This window comes from Canis lupus, chromosome 26 (genome assembly GCF_048164855.1).
Source record: "Canis lupus baileyi chromosome 26, mCanLup2.hap1, whole genome shotgun sequence".
NCBI classification, from domain to species: Eukaryota; Metazoa; Chordata; class Mammalia; order Carnivora; family Canidae; genus Canis; species Canis lupus.
This window is the reverse complement of record NC_132863.1, coordinates 35,044,902-35,062,371: the sequence shown is the minus strand read 5'-3', so window position 1 is coordinate 35,062,371 and position 17,470 is coordinate 35,044,902. Positions and strand designations below refer to the sequence as shown.

At 39.6% G+C, this 17,470-nt stretch overlaps 2 protein-coding genes across 15 annotated transcripts in view; both read left to right on the top strand.

Annotated features, from left to right (window-relative positions):
* Window positions 1–17,470, top strand: part of LOC140618536 (protein WFDC11-like) — a 59,028-nt gene that overhangs the window by 732 nt on the left and 40,826 nt on the right. For 2 of the 14 annotated variants that reach the window (XM_072801231.1, XM_072801226.1), the window contains exons 1-3: window positions 9,972–10,163; window positions 10,471–10,629; window positions 11,654–11,806. The exons of 8 other annotated variants lie outside the window; for them this stretch is intronic. The gene's annotated coding sequence lies outside the window, so the exon portion shown is untranslated. Of the gene's footprint in view, window positions 1–9,971; window positions 10,164–10,470; window positions 10,630–11,653; window positions 11,807–17,470 lie in introns of those variants that run through there. 4 more of the 14 variants (XM_072801232.1, XM_072801227.1, XM_072801235.1 and 1 more) reach the window with 2 other exon arrangements.
* WFDC10B (WAP four-disulfide core domain 10B) lies at window positions 4,764–6,833 on the top strand. Its single transcript, XM_072801238.1, has 2 exons — window positions 4,764–5,621; window positions 6,544–6,833. Exons 1-2 carry the CDS (start codon window positions 5,531–5,533, stop codon window positions 6,672–6,674), a joined length of 222 nt encoding a protein of 73 aa, XP_072657339.1. The 5' UTR covers window positions 4,764–5,530; the 3' UTR covers window positions 6,675–6,833.

Genomic DNA, 17,470 nt, shown 5'->3' with positions numbered 1-17,470 from the left:
CTGTTACTAGCTACCTTGCTAAATTCTCTGTTGATTTTAATTTTTTGATGTGGTCCTTATAGTGTTCTGGGTAGTCAGTCATCATCTGCAAATTATGGCAATTGTATTTTTTCTCTTCAAACTTTATGCCATTTCAAATGCCTCCTTGTGCAGGCCAGGACTTGTATAGAAGTAAGGATGTGCATATTCTTGTCTGATACCTGATTTAAAATGAAAGCTTCTTAAATTTCCCCTTTTAGGATAGTGTCTGTTTTAGGTTTCTCATAGACATCTTTTATCATAGGTTTAGAAAATTCTTTCATTCCTGACAAGAAAAATTTCTTTAATTTATGTGAAATTATATTTATTGCTTTTTTCCTGTTAATATGTTGAATTATATTTCATATTTTCTTTTTTTAAAGATTTATTTAAAAAAAAGATTTATTTACGGGAGAGAGAGAGAGAGAGAGAGAGAGAGAACAAGCACACAAATGGGAAGGGTAGAGGTAGAGGGAGAGAGAATCCCAAGCAGACTCCATGCTGAGCTCAGAGCCCTACGTGGAGCTTGGTCCCACAACCCTGAGATCATGACCCAAACCAAAGCCAAGAGTCTGTCGCTCAACTGACTGGCCCCAGCCAGGCACTCCCACTTCAGATTTTCTAACCTTAAATCATTCTTGCATTTCTCCCATATCTAATGTGATTATTGGATATTATCATTTTCATATCATTTGGTTCAGTTTGCTATTTTTAAGGAATTTTACACCTATGTTCATAAGAGCTGGGACTGTAACCTTCCTTTCTCACACTGTCCTTGCTTGGTTTTGTAGTAAATTTGCACTGACTTCATAGAAAGTGCTGAATAGCAGTTTTGTGGAAACTTTTGTGTAAGATAAAGGTAATCAGTTACTTGAATCCTTAATTTCCTTTTTTTCTTATTGCACCAATACACTCATTTGTAACTTGTTTTCATTTAACAATATATCCTGAAAATTACCTTGAGGCAGTTCATAGCAATTTCCCCCTTTTTACAATTGTGTTGTATACTACCATGTGCACACAAACTTAGACATTCAGTCAATCTCCTTTATAGGGGCATTTTTGTATTTTCCAAGATTTTGCTATTACAGGTATGCTTCAATGAACAGCCATGTGCATATTTTCTGTATTGTTGGAGGTGTAACACCAAGGTAAATTTCTACAAGTGTAATTGTTGTTTAAAAGGGTAAATTTATACATAGTTTTCTTGGAATACCACTAAATTCTACTCCATAAAGTTTATACTATTTGGTACTGCCACCAACCATGTGAGCATGGGTGTTTCCCACAATGGCATGTATGGTCATGTTTTTAAATTTTTGCCAAACTAAGTGAGAAATGTTATCTCTGCAGTTGCTGACATTAATTCATGTTGTAGTATGCACTAGTACTTTATTGATTTTTATCTCTGAATACTATTCCATTGCATGTATATACTACAATTTGCATTCATCTGTTAATAGACATTTGGGTTGTTTCCACCCTTTGGTGATTGTGAATAGTGCAGCGTGAATGTTTGTGTACAAGTATTTTTTTAGTACCTATTTTCAATTCTTTTGGGTGTAAGTCTGTCAGTGGAATTGATGGGTCATATGTTTAACTTTGGAGGAAATTTCAGACTGCTTCCATAGTTCTTTGTACTATTTAATATTTTTATCACTAACACATAAGATTTCCAATTTCTCTACATCTTTGCCAACTCTTCTATTTTCATTCTTTTGGATTATAGCCATTCATGTGAGTGTGAAGTGGTATCTAAGTGTGGTTTTTGATCTGCATTTCCCTTCTGAGCATCTTTTCATGTGCTTGCTGACCATTTCTGTATCTTCTTTGGGGAAATGTCTATTCAAGTCCTTTGCAATTTTACACATGGGCTATTTATCTTTTTTGAATTGTAAGACTTCTTTTTATATTCTGGGTTTTGGACTTTTTATCAAACATATAATTTTCAACTATTTTCTCCCACTTTATGGGGTGTTTTTTCACTTTTTTGATAGAATCTTTGATGCACAAATGTTCTTTTTTTTTTTTAATTTTTTTTTCTATTTATTTATGATAGGCACACAGTGAAAGAGAGAGGCAGAGACACAGGCAGAGGGAGAAGCAGGCTCCATGCACCGGGAGCCCGACGTGGGATTCGATCCTGGGTCTCCAGGATCGCGCCCTAGGCCAAAGGCAGGCGCTAAACCACTGCGCCACCCAGGGATCCCTGCACAAATGTTCTTAATTTTGATAATGTCCAATTTATCTATTTTATTAATGTTGTTGCTATGCTTTTGATGCCCTTTCTAATGATTCATTGCCTAATCTAAGGTCATGATGATTTATCTCTATGCTTTCATCTTAGAATTTTATAACTCTTATAATTAAATCATTGATCAACTTTGTATTAATTTTTGTATATGATGTGAGGTGGGGATCCAATTTTATTCTTTTCTATGTGAATATCAAGGGTCCCAGTACCATTTGTTGATGAGACTATTCTTGGTCTTTATACCCTTGTTAAAAATCATTGACCCTAGATGTGTGGGTTTATTTATGGACTCTCAATTCTATTTATCCATCTATATGTCTATCCTTATGCCAGTACTACACTCTTTTGATTACTGTAGCTTTGTAGTAAGTTTTGAAATTGAGAAATATGAGTCTTCCAATTTGTAGTACTTTATTAATATTGTTTTGTATATATGGCATGCCCATTGAAATTCCATATGAATTTGAGGATTGGCTTTTCATGTCTGCAAGAAAAGCCATTGGAATTTTATTTGGGATTACATTGTATTGCAATTTTAATGTCATAGATCCTTCAATCCACAGATATGAGATATCTTTTAATTTATTTAGGTCTTCCTTAATTTCTTTCAGCAATGTTTTGTATTTTTTGGTGCACAAATTTTTCACCTTCATGGTTAAATTTATTCTTAGGTATTTTATCCTTTTATATTTTATTGTAAAGTGAATTGTTTTTTTAAATTTTGTTTTTGGATTGCTAATTGCGGGTTTTAGAACACACTTGCTGAATTTGTTTATTCTACTAATTTTTTTGTGTGGATTCTTTGGGAATTTCTCTACATGGGATCATGTCATTTGCAAATAGAGTTTTATTTCTTCCTTTCCAATTTAGATGGCTTTTTTTTCTTGCTTAATTGCTTTGGCTAAAACTTCCAATACAATATTGACTAGCAGTAATGAAAGCTGCATTTTTGTCTTATTCCTGATATGGAGAGGAAAGATTTTAGTTTTTCACCATTGAATATGAGAATTGTGTATTTTTCATAGACATCTTTAATTATGTTGAGGAAGTTCCTTGTATTACTACTTTTGTGAATGTGGTGCATTTTGTAAAATGCTTTTTCTGTTTCAGTTGAGATGATTGTGTGATCCCCTCCCTTCATTCTATTGATGAATTTTATTACATATCACTGCAACTATAAATATGAGTATCAGGGATGCCTGAGTGGCTCAGTGGTTGAGTGCCTGCCTTTGGCTCAGGTCATGGTCCCGGGGCTCCTGGAGGGAGCCTGCTTCTCCCTCTGCCTATGTCTTCGCACCTCTCTCTGTGTCGCTCCTGAATAAATAAATACAGTCTTTAAAAAATTCATTAAAACAATAAAAAAAGATACAGATGCAGTGAAACGCTGGGACACCTGCACCCCGATGTTTATTAGCAGCAATGTCCACAATAGCCAAACTGTGGAAGGAGCCTCAGTGTCCATTGAAAGATGAATGGATAAAGAAGATGTGGTATATGTATACAATGGAATATTCCTCAGCCATTAGAAATGACAAATACCCACCATTTGCTTCGATGTGGAGGGAACTGGAGGGTATTATGCTGAATGAAATAGGTCAATTGGAGAAGGACAAATATTATATGGTCTCATTCATTTTGGGAATATAAAAATTAGTGAAAGGGAATAAAGGGAAAGGAGAGAAAATGAGTGAAAATATCAGGGAGGGTGACAAAATATGAGAGACACCTAACTGTGGGAAATGAGCAAGGGGTAGTGGAAGGGGAGGTGGGCTGGGGGTTGGGGTGACTGGGTGATGGGCACTGAGGGGAGCACGTGATGGGATGAGCACTGGGCGTTATGCTGTATGTTGGCAAATTGAACTCCAATAAAAAAATTTAAAAAATACAAATATCATAGATTTTAAAAATTAACTATACCTCTGTACTGAAGGAGATTGTATTAGTTTAGAATATCAGAATAGGGTTCAACTTTTCATTGCTATCTTCTTCCCAGTTTCAATGCCTATTGGGAGTCCAGTCCAAAAATAGGTTCCCCTTTTGCTCTTCTTAGGGGAAAATCAACTTCGCTTCTGAGAGCCCACAATATTTCTCCACAATATTTATGGTCAATGACCACCTCCTCTTGATTGACAGATCACCTCTTCTGTCTGAGCTCTAAGATACTTACTATGTGCCCCTATTTTTCTCATGTCTTCCTCTAGTCTTTCTCTAGATATTTTATTATAATAATATTTTATTAATTATATTTTATTAATTATAATTAATATATTAGTAAATCTGGAAAATATGTGTTAATATATATTTCCAGCTTTACCAGATATAATTGGTATATTTCAAAATTTTTTCAAGCTGGGAAAAGTACATGTGTGTAATATATATAATTATATATATATAAAACATATGTAATATATTGTTTTCTAGCCTTATTAAGATATAATTGACATAACACTGTATAAATTTAAGGTGTACAATGTATTTGATATACTTATGTGTTGTAAAGTGATCTAACACTTCTATCACATCACATAATTATCATTTCTTATCTGTGGTGAGAACACAAAAGACTTAGTGTCTTAGTAACTTTCAAGTAGTACTGTTACCTATAAGTACTATGGTGTATGTTAGATCCCCAGAATCTATTCATCTTATAACTGAAAGTTTATACTTTTGCCAACATTTCCCCATTCCCCAATCTGCAACCCATGGTAACCATCATTCTACTCTGTTTCTAGCAGTTCAGAATTTTTAGATTCCATGGAGGCGATATTATACAATATTTGTCTTTTTATGTCTGACATTTTTACTTATCACAGTGCCTCAAGTTTTATTCAAGTTGTCAAAAGTGGCAAGATTTCCTTCCTTCTTAGGGTTGAATAATCTATCTATTGATCTATTGATCTATCTCTATATCTATACTACATCTTCATCTATTCATCCATTGATGGACTGAGGTTGTTTTTATATCTTCCTACAAAAATAATGCTTTCTTCTTTTCTGTAAATTATCTTGTAACTAGAATATAGAAATACATCTTTCAGGGAGAAATTCTGTTTGCAAAGGAAGGGGTTAGTCATGTGACAGCAGGAGTGACCTACAGAAGCCAAAGTCCCACAGGGAACAGGACAGGTAAGGGCAGGCAAAGGGGAGGAAACAAGACTCCTTGTTTGGCCAGTGGAGGGAGGGAGGAGCCAAGGAGGATCTCCCAACTCTCCAGAGAAGTCTGGGCCAGACTGAGAGCATTCCACTCTGACCAGAGTCATGCCAACCCAGGCTCTGCTGCTCATCCTGCTCCTCTGTATGCTGCTGCTGCAAGTCCAGGGAGGGTACCATGAACTGAAGAGGAAGCCAAGTAGGTGATGCCCTAGGGAACAGACTGGGGAAGAGGACCAGGAGGGGCTATGTCCCTTTTGAGGAGGACCTGGGAATTGAAACCTATCAGACCACAGCACTATGAAGACTCTGGTCCTCCAAACCATGGCCCTCTAGCCCCTTTACCCACCTCTGGGAATGTGATGTGGATGGAGGGGGAACCTCTACCTTTTGATTCTCCATTCCAAATACCCAGACACAAATGGTACATTCAGTAGTGAAAGGTACATCATGGCCTGAGAATCATGAGGGGAAACCAAAAAACTATTCTTTGATTTCTGTACATACGTGACACATTACATCCAGAAATGTTGGTGGGAGTAGGTGTAGAATGAAAGGACCCTGGGAAAGCAAGTTTGGGGGTGTTCAAAGTCAAGTCCAAGTTATCATTGGAGGGGCCAGGATGGTGACAGTGGAAGGGAAAGAGAGTGCAAGTGGTATTTTCTGTGAAGGGGCAAGGGCCCTGGAGTCAGGGACAGTGACAGGAGAGAGGGGGCAAAATGGCAAGTCTTCTTCTCTGGACCCTGAAAATTCTGGAGAGTGGAGAGCATCTGCAGGATGTCTCAGACTCTGCTGGTTTCTCAGAGTATAGATTCTAGGGAGAATATTCACCAAGGCCATGACTAACAGGAGAGACAGAGTCCTGGCTGCAGAGTATGGAGAGGGCCCAGGAAGGCTAGGCACTGAGATTTATCTGTTGAGGGACAGAAAGAGATTATAGAATTTAAGATACTACCAATTGCCAGGATTGGGTGAAGGGCAGAAAGTGAGTTCCCTTAAAAGTCCAAGATGATGTGAGTGGGACCTAGGTCCTGGGGTCTTTGGAGAGGCTTTAAGCTTGAAAGGAGTGCTCTCAAGAGATCTGGTTCCACTGATCTTGCTCCTACTCCTGTTCCTTTTAGGTCAAAAGGCCTGTGAGAAGAAGCCCAGCATGGACCTTTGCAGCAATCATTGTTCATATTTTCTAAAGTGTCCAGAAGTGAACGCTATATGCTGTCCAACCTTCTGTGGGAATGTTTGCATGAGTCGCTAGTGAGTGGGCAAGGGGACTGGGCTGTGCATCCTGCTCCTCTGCTCTCTTCACACCAAGGAACAAGAACCTCAGATCCTAGGCAGGAGGATATCAACAAGAATGCACCTTCGCTGCTGTCTGAACTTGTTTCTGTCAAATAAACCAGAACAAATGTCCACACACCTGCTTATTTTACTCCCAGTGCTTGTGATCCTTGAGGACTTAGGGCAGACCCCAGAGTGGCCCCATTTGCTGGGTCCAGGTCTCTGATTTCTCTCCCCTTGTCATACTTTTCTATTCTCTCTCCTGTTGGCCGCAACACCCCTGCCAGGCCCCTGAGGCCCAACCTCACTGTTGATCTGCTCGCTGAACCGGTATTCTCAGGGGAGAAACTGCTCATGTGTGATATTTCCCAAAGCTAAGAAGAACACTCCTTAGCCTGGGATCAGAAGGGCCAAGTTAAACGTGAGGGAGGTGGGGCTAGACATTGGTCACAGAGTAGGAGGTTCACAATGAGGCTTCTTCTTTTTTTTATTTTATTTTATTTTATTTTTTATTTTTTTATTTTTTTTAATTTTTTATTTATTTATGATCGTCATACAGAGAGAAAGAGAGAGAGGCAGAGAGACAGGCAGAGGGAGAAGCAGGCTCCATGCACCGGGAGCCTGATGTGGGATTCGATCCCGGGTCTCCAGGATCACGCCCTGGGCCAAAGGCAGGCGCCAAACCGCTGCGCCACCCAGGGATCCCAATGAGGCCTCTTCTTAATTAATCCACCCCTTCCCGTTCTTCCCATTCTCCTTGTGAGGTTCAGATTACTGTCCCTTTAAAACCATGAGGAAAACTAATCCAAGGGCAGTTAAGTAATATGCTCAAGGCCAAGAGACTGAGAGATCAAGATATGGCTGGTTGGGGGGGGGGGGATGCTTGCGTGGACTCCCTGTTTGCTCATTGCTCCTCCACTATGGTGAAAACAAGTGAATGCCTTCACTAATATCTCCCACTCCATCCTCCATCAGAATGGCCACTCTTGAGATGGGACCTGGAACGGGATGCACTTTTCCTCAATATCCCTCCATATGGTCTCACTCTCTCTCTTTTTTAATCCAGGGAAAAGCCACATAGTAGAGAATAGGGGGTTCATGGTGATGCTACCAAGGATTAACTGCCTATTGAGGGGAGCTATGCTCTCATGGTGAATCAGTGGATCTAAATCATTGGGGGACTGACTCCTGACCACTCTGTGCCAGCAGAGAGGCCCTGAGATGGTCGTGGGACTAAATCCAGGGACTGGGTCACATGTGCCCAGTGGGGACATGGAGTCAAGTGCAAAGAACTCAGAGGCCAGCAGGCTTTGCTGGAGGCAGGTGTGCAGTGGTACACTCCAGTCTTGTGTTTCCTGCTGGGCAGCAGTGAAGGATTGTCTAGAGGAGGAAACCTACCTCTTTCAGGCCAGAGCCTCTGGCCCACCTCAGAAGCATCACAGGGCTACTGTATTAAAGGAGCTTCTCCACCTCTCCTTTTGGGCATTCTCCTCTCATTTATTTCCTTGGAGGAATATAAAGCTGCTAGTTTTATGTGAGATCCAAATTAAGTGCACCTCTCCTAGGAGCTGCACTTGACCAGGAGGCCTCAGGAAAGAGAGATCAAGATCAACCAGCAGCACAGATATCATCAGATGTAGATGGGCGGTAAGAGCATGCTCTGCAGGAGCTCTTACTTGGTGCTTCCTCACATAGCCTGACTCTGCAAGCATCTTCCCAGTGCTTGGCCATGCCCCAAACACCCTGGGAGAGACTATTAAGAGAGCCAAAGTTCTTGCCAGGGCCCATTAGGGTATGAGCTCCCACATCCACATCCAGTGCTCTCTATCACGTGAGTACACCATGCTGCCAGCTGAGCTATTTCTTGCCACCAGCACGAGCACCTTGGACCATGAATTCTACTTGATGCAGCTGGTCTTCTCCATCAGGACAGCTGGTGTCCCAGCCTGTGTTCTACGGAGCTCTCTCGACACTCCACCCCACCCAGTGACAAAGAGGCTACAGCTAGAATGCTTTGGCTGGGAGGAATGTTTCCCTGGTCAGCACTCCATGTTCTGTCCTATGGAACAGCTGTGTACCCCTGTGGTAGGGCGAGTGGGGGAGTGAGACCCCTGCAAGGACTGAATCTCACGGAGGCAGAGGAGGGAGCAAAAGCACATTCTGCCATGACCTGGGTGTCCAAAAAACCAAGTCCTGGCTTGCAGAAAATCATTGATCAGGCTGCTGTGTGTGACAAACACATGGCCTCAGGGTTGTCATGGCTTCTGTATTTTTATTGTCTTCTCCTACTCTAGCCATGCGCCTAGCAAATTCTCTCTTCCCAACCCTTTGTCTTGATAATCAGAAGCAGCTTTCTCACATGTAGAGACTCAGCCACGTACCTCACTCTCTTTTTTTTTAATAAAATAATTTTTATTGGTGTTCAATTTACCAACATACAGAATAACACCCAGTGCTCATCCCGTCAAGTGCCCCCCTCAGTGCCCGTCACCCAGTCACCCCCACCCCCCGCCCTCCTCCCCTTCCACCACCCCTAGTTCGTTTCCCAGAGTTAGGAGTCTTTATGTTCTGTCTCCCTTTCTGATATTTCCCAAACATTTCTTCTCCCTTCCCTTATATTCCTTTTCACTATTATTTATATTCCCCAAATGAATGAGAACATACACTGTTTGTCCTTCTCCGATTGACTTACTTCACTCAGCATAATACCCTCCAGTTCCATCCATGTTGAAGCAAATGGTGGGTATTTGTCGTTTCTAATGGCTGAGGAATATTCCATTGTATACATAGACCACATCTTCTGTATCCATTCATCTTTCGATGGATACCGAGGCTCCTTCCACAGTTTGGCTATTGTGGACATTGCTGCTAGAAACATCGGGATGCAGGTGTCCCAGCGTTTCATTGTATCTGTATCTTTGGGGTAAATCCCCAACAGTGCAATTGCTGGGTCGTAGGGCAGATCTATTTTTAACTCTTTGGGGAACCTCCACACAGTTTTCCAGAGTGGCTGCACCAGTTCACATTCCCACCAACAGTGTAAGAGGGTTCCCTTTTCTCTGCATCCTCTCCAACATTTGTTGTTTCCTGCCTTGTTAATTTTCCCCATTCTCACTGGTGTGAGGTGGTATCTCACTCTCTTAATCAGGACTAAGTCATCTCCTCAGCTCTGTGACATAATAGAGATTGAAGAGACTTTGATCACTTGACATCCCAGAGGAAATCATGCTGGTCTCTCATGTCATTTACATTGTGCTAACTGATCCTGGGGAAGTAGTAGGTATCCTAGGTGCTTTACCATGTGCATGCCAGAGTATAGGAGATACACCTGATGATATCCAGGACTTTTAATATTAGTAAATTTCCAGAGATCCTGTGGGTTGGTGCATATGGGGATAGTCCCTTGAGACAGGCGACAAGTTTCTGCACCTTGTACTGCTCACCTTGAAGAAAGATACAATGTGTGGTGGGTGTCTTTGGATTTTGGAGATACCAAAAGACACTTTGGGCATTCTCCTCTCATTTATTTCCTTAGGGGAATGTAAAGCTGCTAGTTTTGTGTGAGATCCAAATTAAGAAAATATTTTGCAGCATGATCAGGATGTGTTGAAAGTTGCCTGCCAGCTGGGTCTTAGCACCTAGCATATACATTTTACTAAATGTGTCCATGGTAGATTAAGATGATGGATAGAACTTTTGCATGTCCAAGTAGGAGAATCAGAGAACAAACACTTGGAGTATTGAGTTCAAGCCTTGTCCTCTTCTTTTGACAGATGCTTTCCATTTGAGAAGCAGCTCTTTACTTGCTAGTGGACGCTGGTAAAAGACTGAACGTCTGAATTTTCCATCATAAATTGGGAATTATCTGACCTACGAAGTCTTAAAACGGGATGTGCACAGAGGCAGTCCATTGTCAAATGGAAATGGTTTAAGTGAGAATGGGCTCATTCAGACTCTTTCTTCTGGAAATGAGTAACTTATGTAATCAGGTGTTTGGGCCCTAAGGACCCACTGATGTCTCCTCTTGCTTCATTCTTGCCCACCCATTGCCACTAAGTCTTCAAGAGCAGCTTCCCTTTCCACACCACCATGCATTCCCCAAGAAGTGGTGTCTTCCCATGTCTGCCTGTTTGTGTCCCTCATACTTTGAAATCTTTTCCTTATGGTTTCTCAGGAACCAGAGATCCAATCTACCAAGTGTCAGCCTTATTCTCAGTATTCCTCCATTCATATTCAGACTTTTATTTTTGTGAGGGTGATTTTATCTATGCTAAGCCCTCTGCTCCCATCTCCTCATTTCCTCTATGCTAAGCCCTCTGCTCCCATCTCCTCATTTCCATGCAGTCTCTGAAGTCTCTGCGTGTAAATATACTGTTAACCTTAAATATAACCTTAAATACAAAACCATCAATTTTATATTGTTATTATATTATGTTAATATAATGTATTATACTGTTTTTTTTTCTTGGAAGTTTTATTTAAATGAGTTAGTGAAGATACCGTGTAAATATTAGTTTCAGATGTACAATATAGTGATTCAGCATGTCCATACAACATCCCATAAACATCACAATAAGTGCACTCCTTTATTGCCATCTCCAACTTAACTCATCCCCCTAGCCACCTCCTTTCTGGTGACCATCATTTCTCTATAGTTACCTGTCTGTTTCTTGGTTTGCCTCTTTCTCTTTTTCCCCCTGCTTATTTGTTTTATTTCTTAAATTTCAATGTATTATACTGTTAACCTTAAATATAAAACCGTCAGTTATCCTACTAACAAAAATGGGTTAATTTGGAAATAGCAGAGAATTGCAATTTAGGGCAAATAAGCTTTGACAGAACCATAGGCCAGTCCAGAGATCAAAGGAGAGGAATCTTTTTTATAGAGGTAACTGGGAGTTCCAAGTAGAATGGCTTTTCATTGTGATAATCTCTTATTGACTATGTTATTGCCAGGGGAAGAGGAAAACCTTTCTCTTGCTGTGATCGCAAAGTACTAAACAGCTAAGGTACTACCCACTTGCGAGGAACATTTCCTGTTGGCGCCACAATTGAGGACGAAGAGTGTGGTGTGAGAGCTCCCTCTTGTGGCTTTCCAACTTAATTTCAGTGAGTTTTTTCACGAATTTTCACACTGCATCTATAGACTCCCAGTAGTACTAGTCCAAATCTGCTGGATTTCCATGTTTTATTTCTTTGCTCATAGATTGCTTGAAACGTGCAGCATTCTCTATTTCCTCAATATACTGCGGCTATGGGTTATGGATTGATTTATTTGCTTTCCTCGTTGATCTGTATGGGTTTGTATTAGTTTCAGAGGTAGAATTTAGTGATTCATCAGTTGCATATAACACCCAGTGCTCATTACATCAAATGCTCTCCTTTTTTTTTTCAAGTGCCCTCCTTAATGCCCATCATCTAATTATCCCTTCTCCTCACTCATCTCCCCTCCAGCAACCCCGTTTGTTTCCTAGAGTTCAGTGTCTTATGGTTTACCTCCCTCTCAATTTTCATCTTATTTTATTTTTCCTTCCCTTCTCCTATGTCTTCTTTCTTAAATCACACATATGAGTGAAATCATGTGCTATTTGTCTTTCTCTGACTGGCTTATTTCACCTAGCATAATACCCTCTAGTTCCAGCCAGATCATTGCAAACGGCAAGATTTCTTTTTTTGATGGCTGAGTAATATTCTGTTATATATATGTATATATGCGTACACACACACACACACACATATATATATGTTATATATATATATATATATATATATGTTGATGTATAAGAGGTATAAGACAAAAAGGAAACTCTGAGATACAATGGGGCATTTGTCAAGTCACCTCACACTTCAGACCTTCAATTCCAGTATGTACAATAGGTCAGAATTGGATTAGAGGATCTTTTAGGTCGCTTTCCTCTCTCAAAATCCATGCTACTCATAAAAAGACTAGTGAAGTTGAGACAAAAGCCCAGTGTAGGAAAGAGTAATAATATGGGGCAGATGCGGGAGACCTGGATATTAGGTTAAAATTTTAACCACAGACACTGCATGTCTCGGATCAAGAGCCTGAAAAACAGAAATGGTACTTGCGGATAATGATTCTGGCAACAGGAGATAGAATTAATGAGGTTTGGAAGCGGCCAGATCATGAATGGATCTGATGAAGAGAGCCTGGTAGATGGGACAGGTTTCAGGGTACTGGATATGGAATTTCATATGGAGAAAGTGATCTACCAGACCCAGAGAAGGCTACACAGAAGAAGGGTTGGAGGTTTTCTCCTAAGCTTTTATTTCCCTACAGGAGATGGAAGGGGATGGTTAGATGGGGAAAGAGATCAGAGTCTTTGTGATGATATTTCTTTCCATCTTCTCCCAGGTCCTGCTCTGCATCCAGATATGAGGGCAGAATGTACTGAGTATCTCTTTTTAAAAATTTATTTTAAAATTTAAATTCAATTTAGTTAGCATATAGTGTATTATTAGTTTCAGGGGTGGAATTGAGTGATTCTTCAGTTGCATATAACACCCAGTGCTCCTTATCTAGTGTCCTCCTAATGCCCACTACCCAGTTACCTCATCCTCTCCACCTCCCTCCCCTCCAGCAACCCTCAGTTTGTTTCCTATAGTTAAGAGTCTCTTATGGTTTGCCTCCCTCTCTGTTTTTATCTTATTTTATTTTTCCTTCCCTTCTCCTCTGTTCATCTGTTTTGCTTCTTAAATCTCACACAGGAGTGAAATCATATGGTATTTGTCTTTCTCTGACTGATTTATTTCACTGAGCATAATACCCTCTAGTTCCATGGTTGTTGCAAATGGCAAGGTTTCATTTTTGATGGGTTAGTATTCCAGTGTGTGTGTGTAGACAGGATAGGGTATATATATATATATATATATATATATATATATATATATATATATATAAACAAGATATGGTTTATATACCATATATTGTATATTCATGTGTTGATGGACATCTGGGCTCTTTCCAGAGTTTGGCTATCACGGACATTGCTGCTATAAACATTGGGATGCATATGCCCCTTTGAATTACTGCATTTACATCCTTTGGATCAATACCTACTAGTGCAATTGCTGGGTCCTAAGGAAGTTCTATTTTAACTTTTTGAGTAGCCTCCATACTGTTTTCCAGAGTGGCTGCACCAGTTTGCATTCCCACCAATAGTGTAAGAGGGTTCCCCTTTCTCTGTATCCTCACCAACATCTGTTATTTCCTGAGTTGTTCATTTTAGCCATTCTGACTGATGTGAAGTGGTATCTCATTGTGGTTTTGATTTGTATTTCTCTGATCCCAAGTGATGCTGAGCACTTTTTCATGTGTCTGTTAGCCATTTGTATGTGTTCTTTGGAGAAATGTCTGTTTATGTCTTCTGCCCATTTCTTGGCTGGATTTTTTGGATTTTGGGTGTTGAGCTTGACAAGTTCCCTATAGATTTTGGATACTAGCCCTTTATCTGAGAAAACATTTGCAAATAGTTTCACCCATCCCATAGGTTGCCTTTCAGTTTTGTAGACTGTCTCCTTTGTTGTGCAAAAGCTTTTTATCCTGATGAAGTCCCAAAAGTTCATTTTTGCTTTTGTTTCCTTTGCCGTTGGAGACATGTCTAGCAGGAAGTTGCTGTGGCCAAGTTCAAAGAGGTTGTTGCCTGTGTTCTCCTCTAGGATTTTGTTGGATTCCTGTCTCACATTTAGATCTTTCATCCATTTCAGTCTACTTTTGTGTGTAGTGTAAGAAAGTGATCCAGTTTCATTCTTCTGCATGTGGCTGTTCAATTTTCCCAACATCATTTGTTGAAGAGACTTTTTTCCATTAGATATTCTTTCCTGCTTTGTGGAAGATTAGTTGACCATAGAGTTGAGGGTCAATTTCTGGGTTTTTTATTCTGTTCCATTACTCTATGCACCAGTTTTGTGCTAGTACTGTCTTGATGATTACAGCTTTGTAATACAGCTTGACATCTGGAGTTGTGATGCCTCCAGCTTCAGTTTTCTTTTTCAACATTCCTTTGCTTTATTTGGGGTCTTTTCTGGTTCCATACAAATTTTAGGATAGTTTGTTCCAACTCTATGAAAAATGCTGGTGGTACTGCCATAATGTTTTCTACAGAGGCTACACCATTGTACATCCATTTCCATCAACAGTGTACAAGGTTCTAATTTTTCACATACTTGCTAATACTTTTTTTTTTATTTTGCTTTGATAGTAGCCATCCTAATGGGATGAGATGGTATCTCACTGAAGTTTTGATTTGCATTTCCATAATAATTAGTAATGTGGAACATCTTTTCATGTGCTTGTTGGCCATTTGCACATCTTCTCTGGAGAAATGTCTATTTTAGTCTTTGCCTATTTTAAAATCTAGTTGTTTGTTCTTTTGGTGTTGAATTTTAAGAGTTCTGTCTTTTTTACTCTGTTGATAATGTCTTTTTTTTATAAATTTATTTTTTATTGGTGTTCAATTTGCCAACACATAGAATAACACCCAGTGTTCATCCCATCAAGTGCCCCCCTCAGTGCCCATCACCCAGTCACCCCCACTCCCCTCCCACCTCCCCTTCCACCACCCCTATTCATTTCCCAGAGTTAGGAGTCTCTCATGTTCTGTCTCCTTTTCTGATATTTCCCATTCATTTTTTCTCCTTTCCCCTTTATTCCCTTTCACTATTTTTTTATATTTCCCAAATGAATGAGATCATATAATGTTTGTCCTTCTCCGATTGACTTATTTCATTCAGCATAATACCCTCCAGTTCCGTCCACGTCGAAGCAAATGGGAGGTATTTGTCGTTTCTAATGGCTGAGTAATCTGCATCCCGATGTTTATAGCAGCAATGTCCACAATAGCCAAACTGTGGAAGGAGCCTCGGTGTCCATCGAAAGATGAATGGATAAAGAAGATGTGGTTTATGTATACAATGGAATATTACTCAGCCATTAGAAATGATGTCTTTTGATGCACAGGTTTTAAATTTTCAGTTTATCTACTTTTTCTTTTTTTTTTAAGTTATTTATTTATTTATTCATGAAAGACAGAGTGGCAGAGACACAGGCAGAGGGAGAAGCAGGCTCCATGCAGAGAGCCTGACATGGGATTCGATTCCTGGCCTCCAGGATCACGCCCTGGGCCGAAGGCAGGCACTAAACCGCTGAGCCACCCAGGGATCCCTTACTTTTTCTTTTATCTGTGCCTTTCCTGCCTTACTCAAGAAATCATTGCTAAATCCAAAGTCGTGAAGTTCTTCCCTGTGTCATGAAGTTTTCCCCTGTATTTTCCTCTAAGAGTTTTGTAGTTTTAGGTCATACATTTATGTCTTTGATCCAATTCTGATTTGTTTTTTGTTTAGTGTTAGGTGAAGGTACAACTTCATTCTTTTGCAAATGGATATGTAGTTCCTCGGCACCATGTGTTGAAAACACTGCCCTTTCCGATTGACTGGTCTTGGTATCTTTGTCAAAAAATCATTTGACTATACATTCAAAGGTTTATTTCTGGGATTTCCATTCCATTCCATTGGTTTATATGTCTGTCTTTATGCCAGTATCACAGTTTTATTCACTGAAGCTTTGTATTAAGTTTTGAAAGCAAGAACTGTAAGTCCTCTGGCTTTATTCTTCTTTTTCAAGATTATTTTGGCTATTTGGAGTCCCTTTGGGATACTATACATATTTCAGGATGAGGTTTTCTATTTATGCAAAAACATCATTAGAATTTTAATAGGGATTGCATTGAAACTGCAGATCAGGGACGCCTGGGTGGCTCAGCGGTTGAGCATCTGTCTTTGGCTCGGGGCATGATCCTGGAGTCCTGGGATCGAGTCCCACTCACATTAGGGTCCCTGCATGGAGCCTGCTTCTTCCTCCGCCAATGTCTCTGCCTTTCTCTCTCTGTGTCTCTCATGAATAAATAAATAAAGTGCTAGAGAAAGAAACTGCAGATCACTTTGAGTAGTATTGACATTTAATATTAATTCTTCCAATCTATAAACATTGATATATTTTCATTTATTTATATCTTCCAATTTCTTTCAGCAATGTTTTGTAGTTTTCATTGTACAAGTCTTTCATCTCCTTGGTTAAATTGATTCCTAAATGTTTTATTATTCTCGATGGTATTATAAATGGAATTGTTTTCATAATCGCTTTTTCAGGTTGTTCAGTGATAGAAACACAACTGATTTTTGTGTGTTGACTTTGTATCTGCTACTTTTCAGAATTCAATTATTAACTCTGATTTTTTTGTGGAATTTTTAGGATTTTCTATATATAACATCCTATAATATGCATACAGAGGTAGATTGACTTCTTCGTTATCAGTTTGGGTGACTTTTATTTCTTTTTCTTCCCTAATTGCTCTAGCTAGAACTTCCAGTACTATGTTGAATAGAAATGGTAAAAGCAGGCATCCTTCTCTTCCTCTTGATCTTAGAGGAAAAGCTTTAATTCCTTCATCACTGAATATGATATTTGCTGTGGCTTTTTCACATATGGCCTTTATTATGTTGAGGGAGTGTCTTTCTAGTCCTAGTTTGCTTTTATTATGAATGGGTGTTGAAATTTGTTGAATGCGTTTTCTGTATCAGTTGAGATAATCTTGTGGTTTTCCTCCCCTTCATTCTGTTCATGTGATATATTATATTGATTGACTTTCATACATTAAACTGTCTTTGAATTTCAGAAATAAATTTAACTTGATCATGATGTATAATCCTTTAATATACTGCTTAATTCAGTTTGATAGTATTTTGCTGAGATCC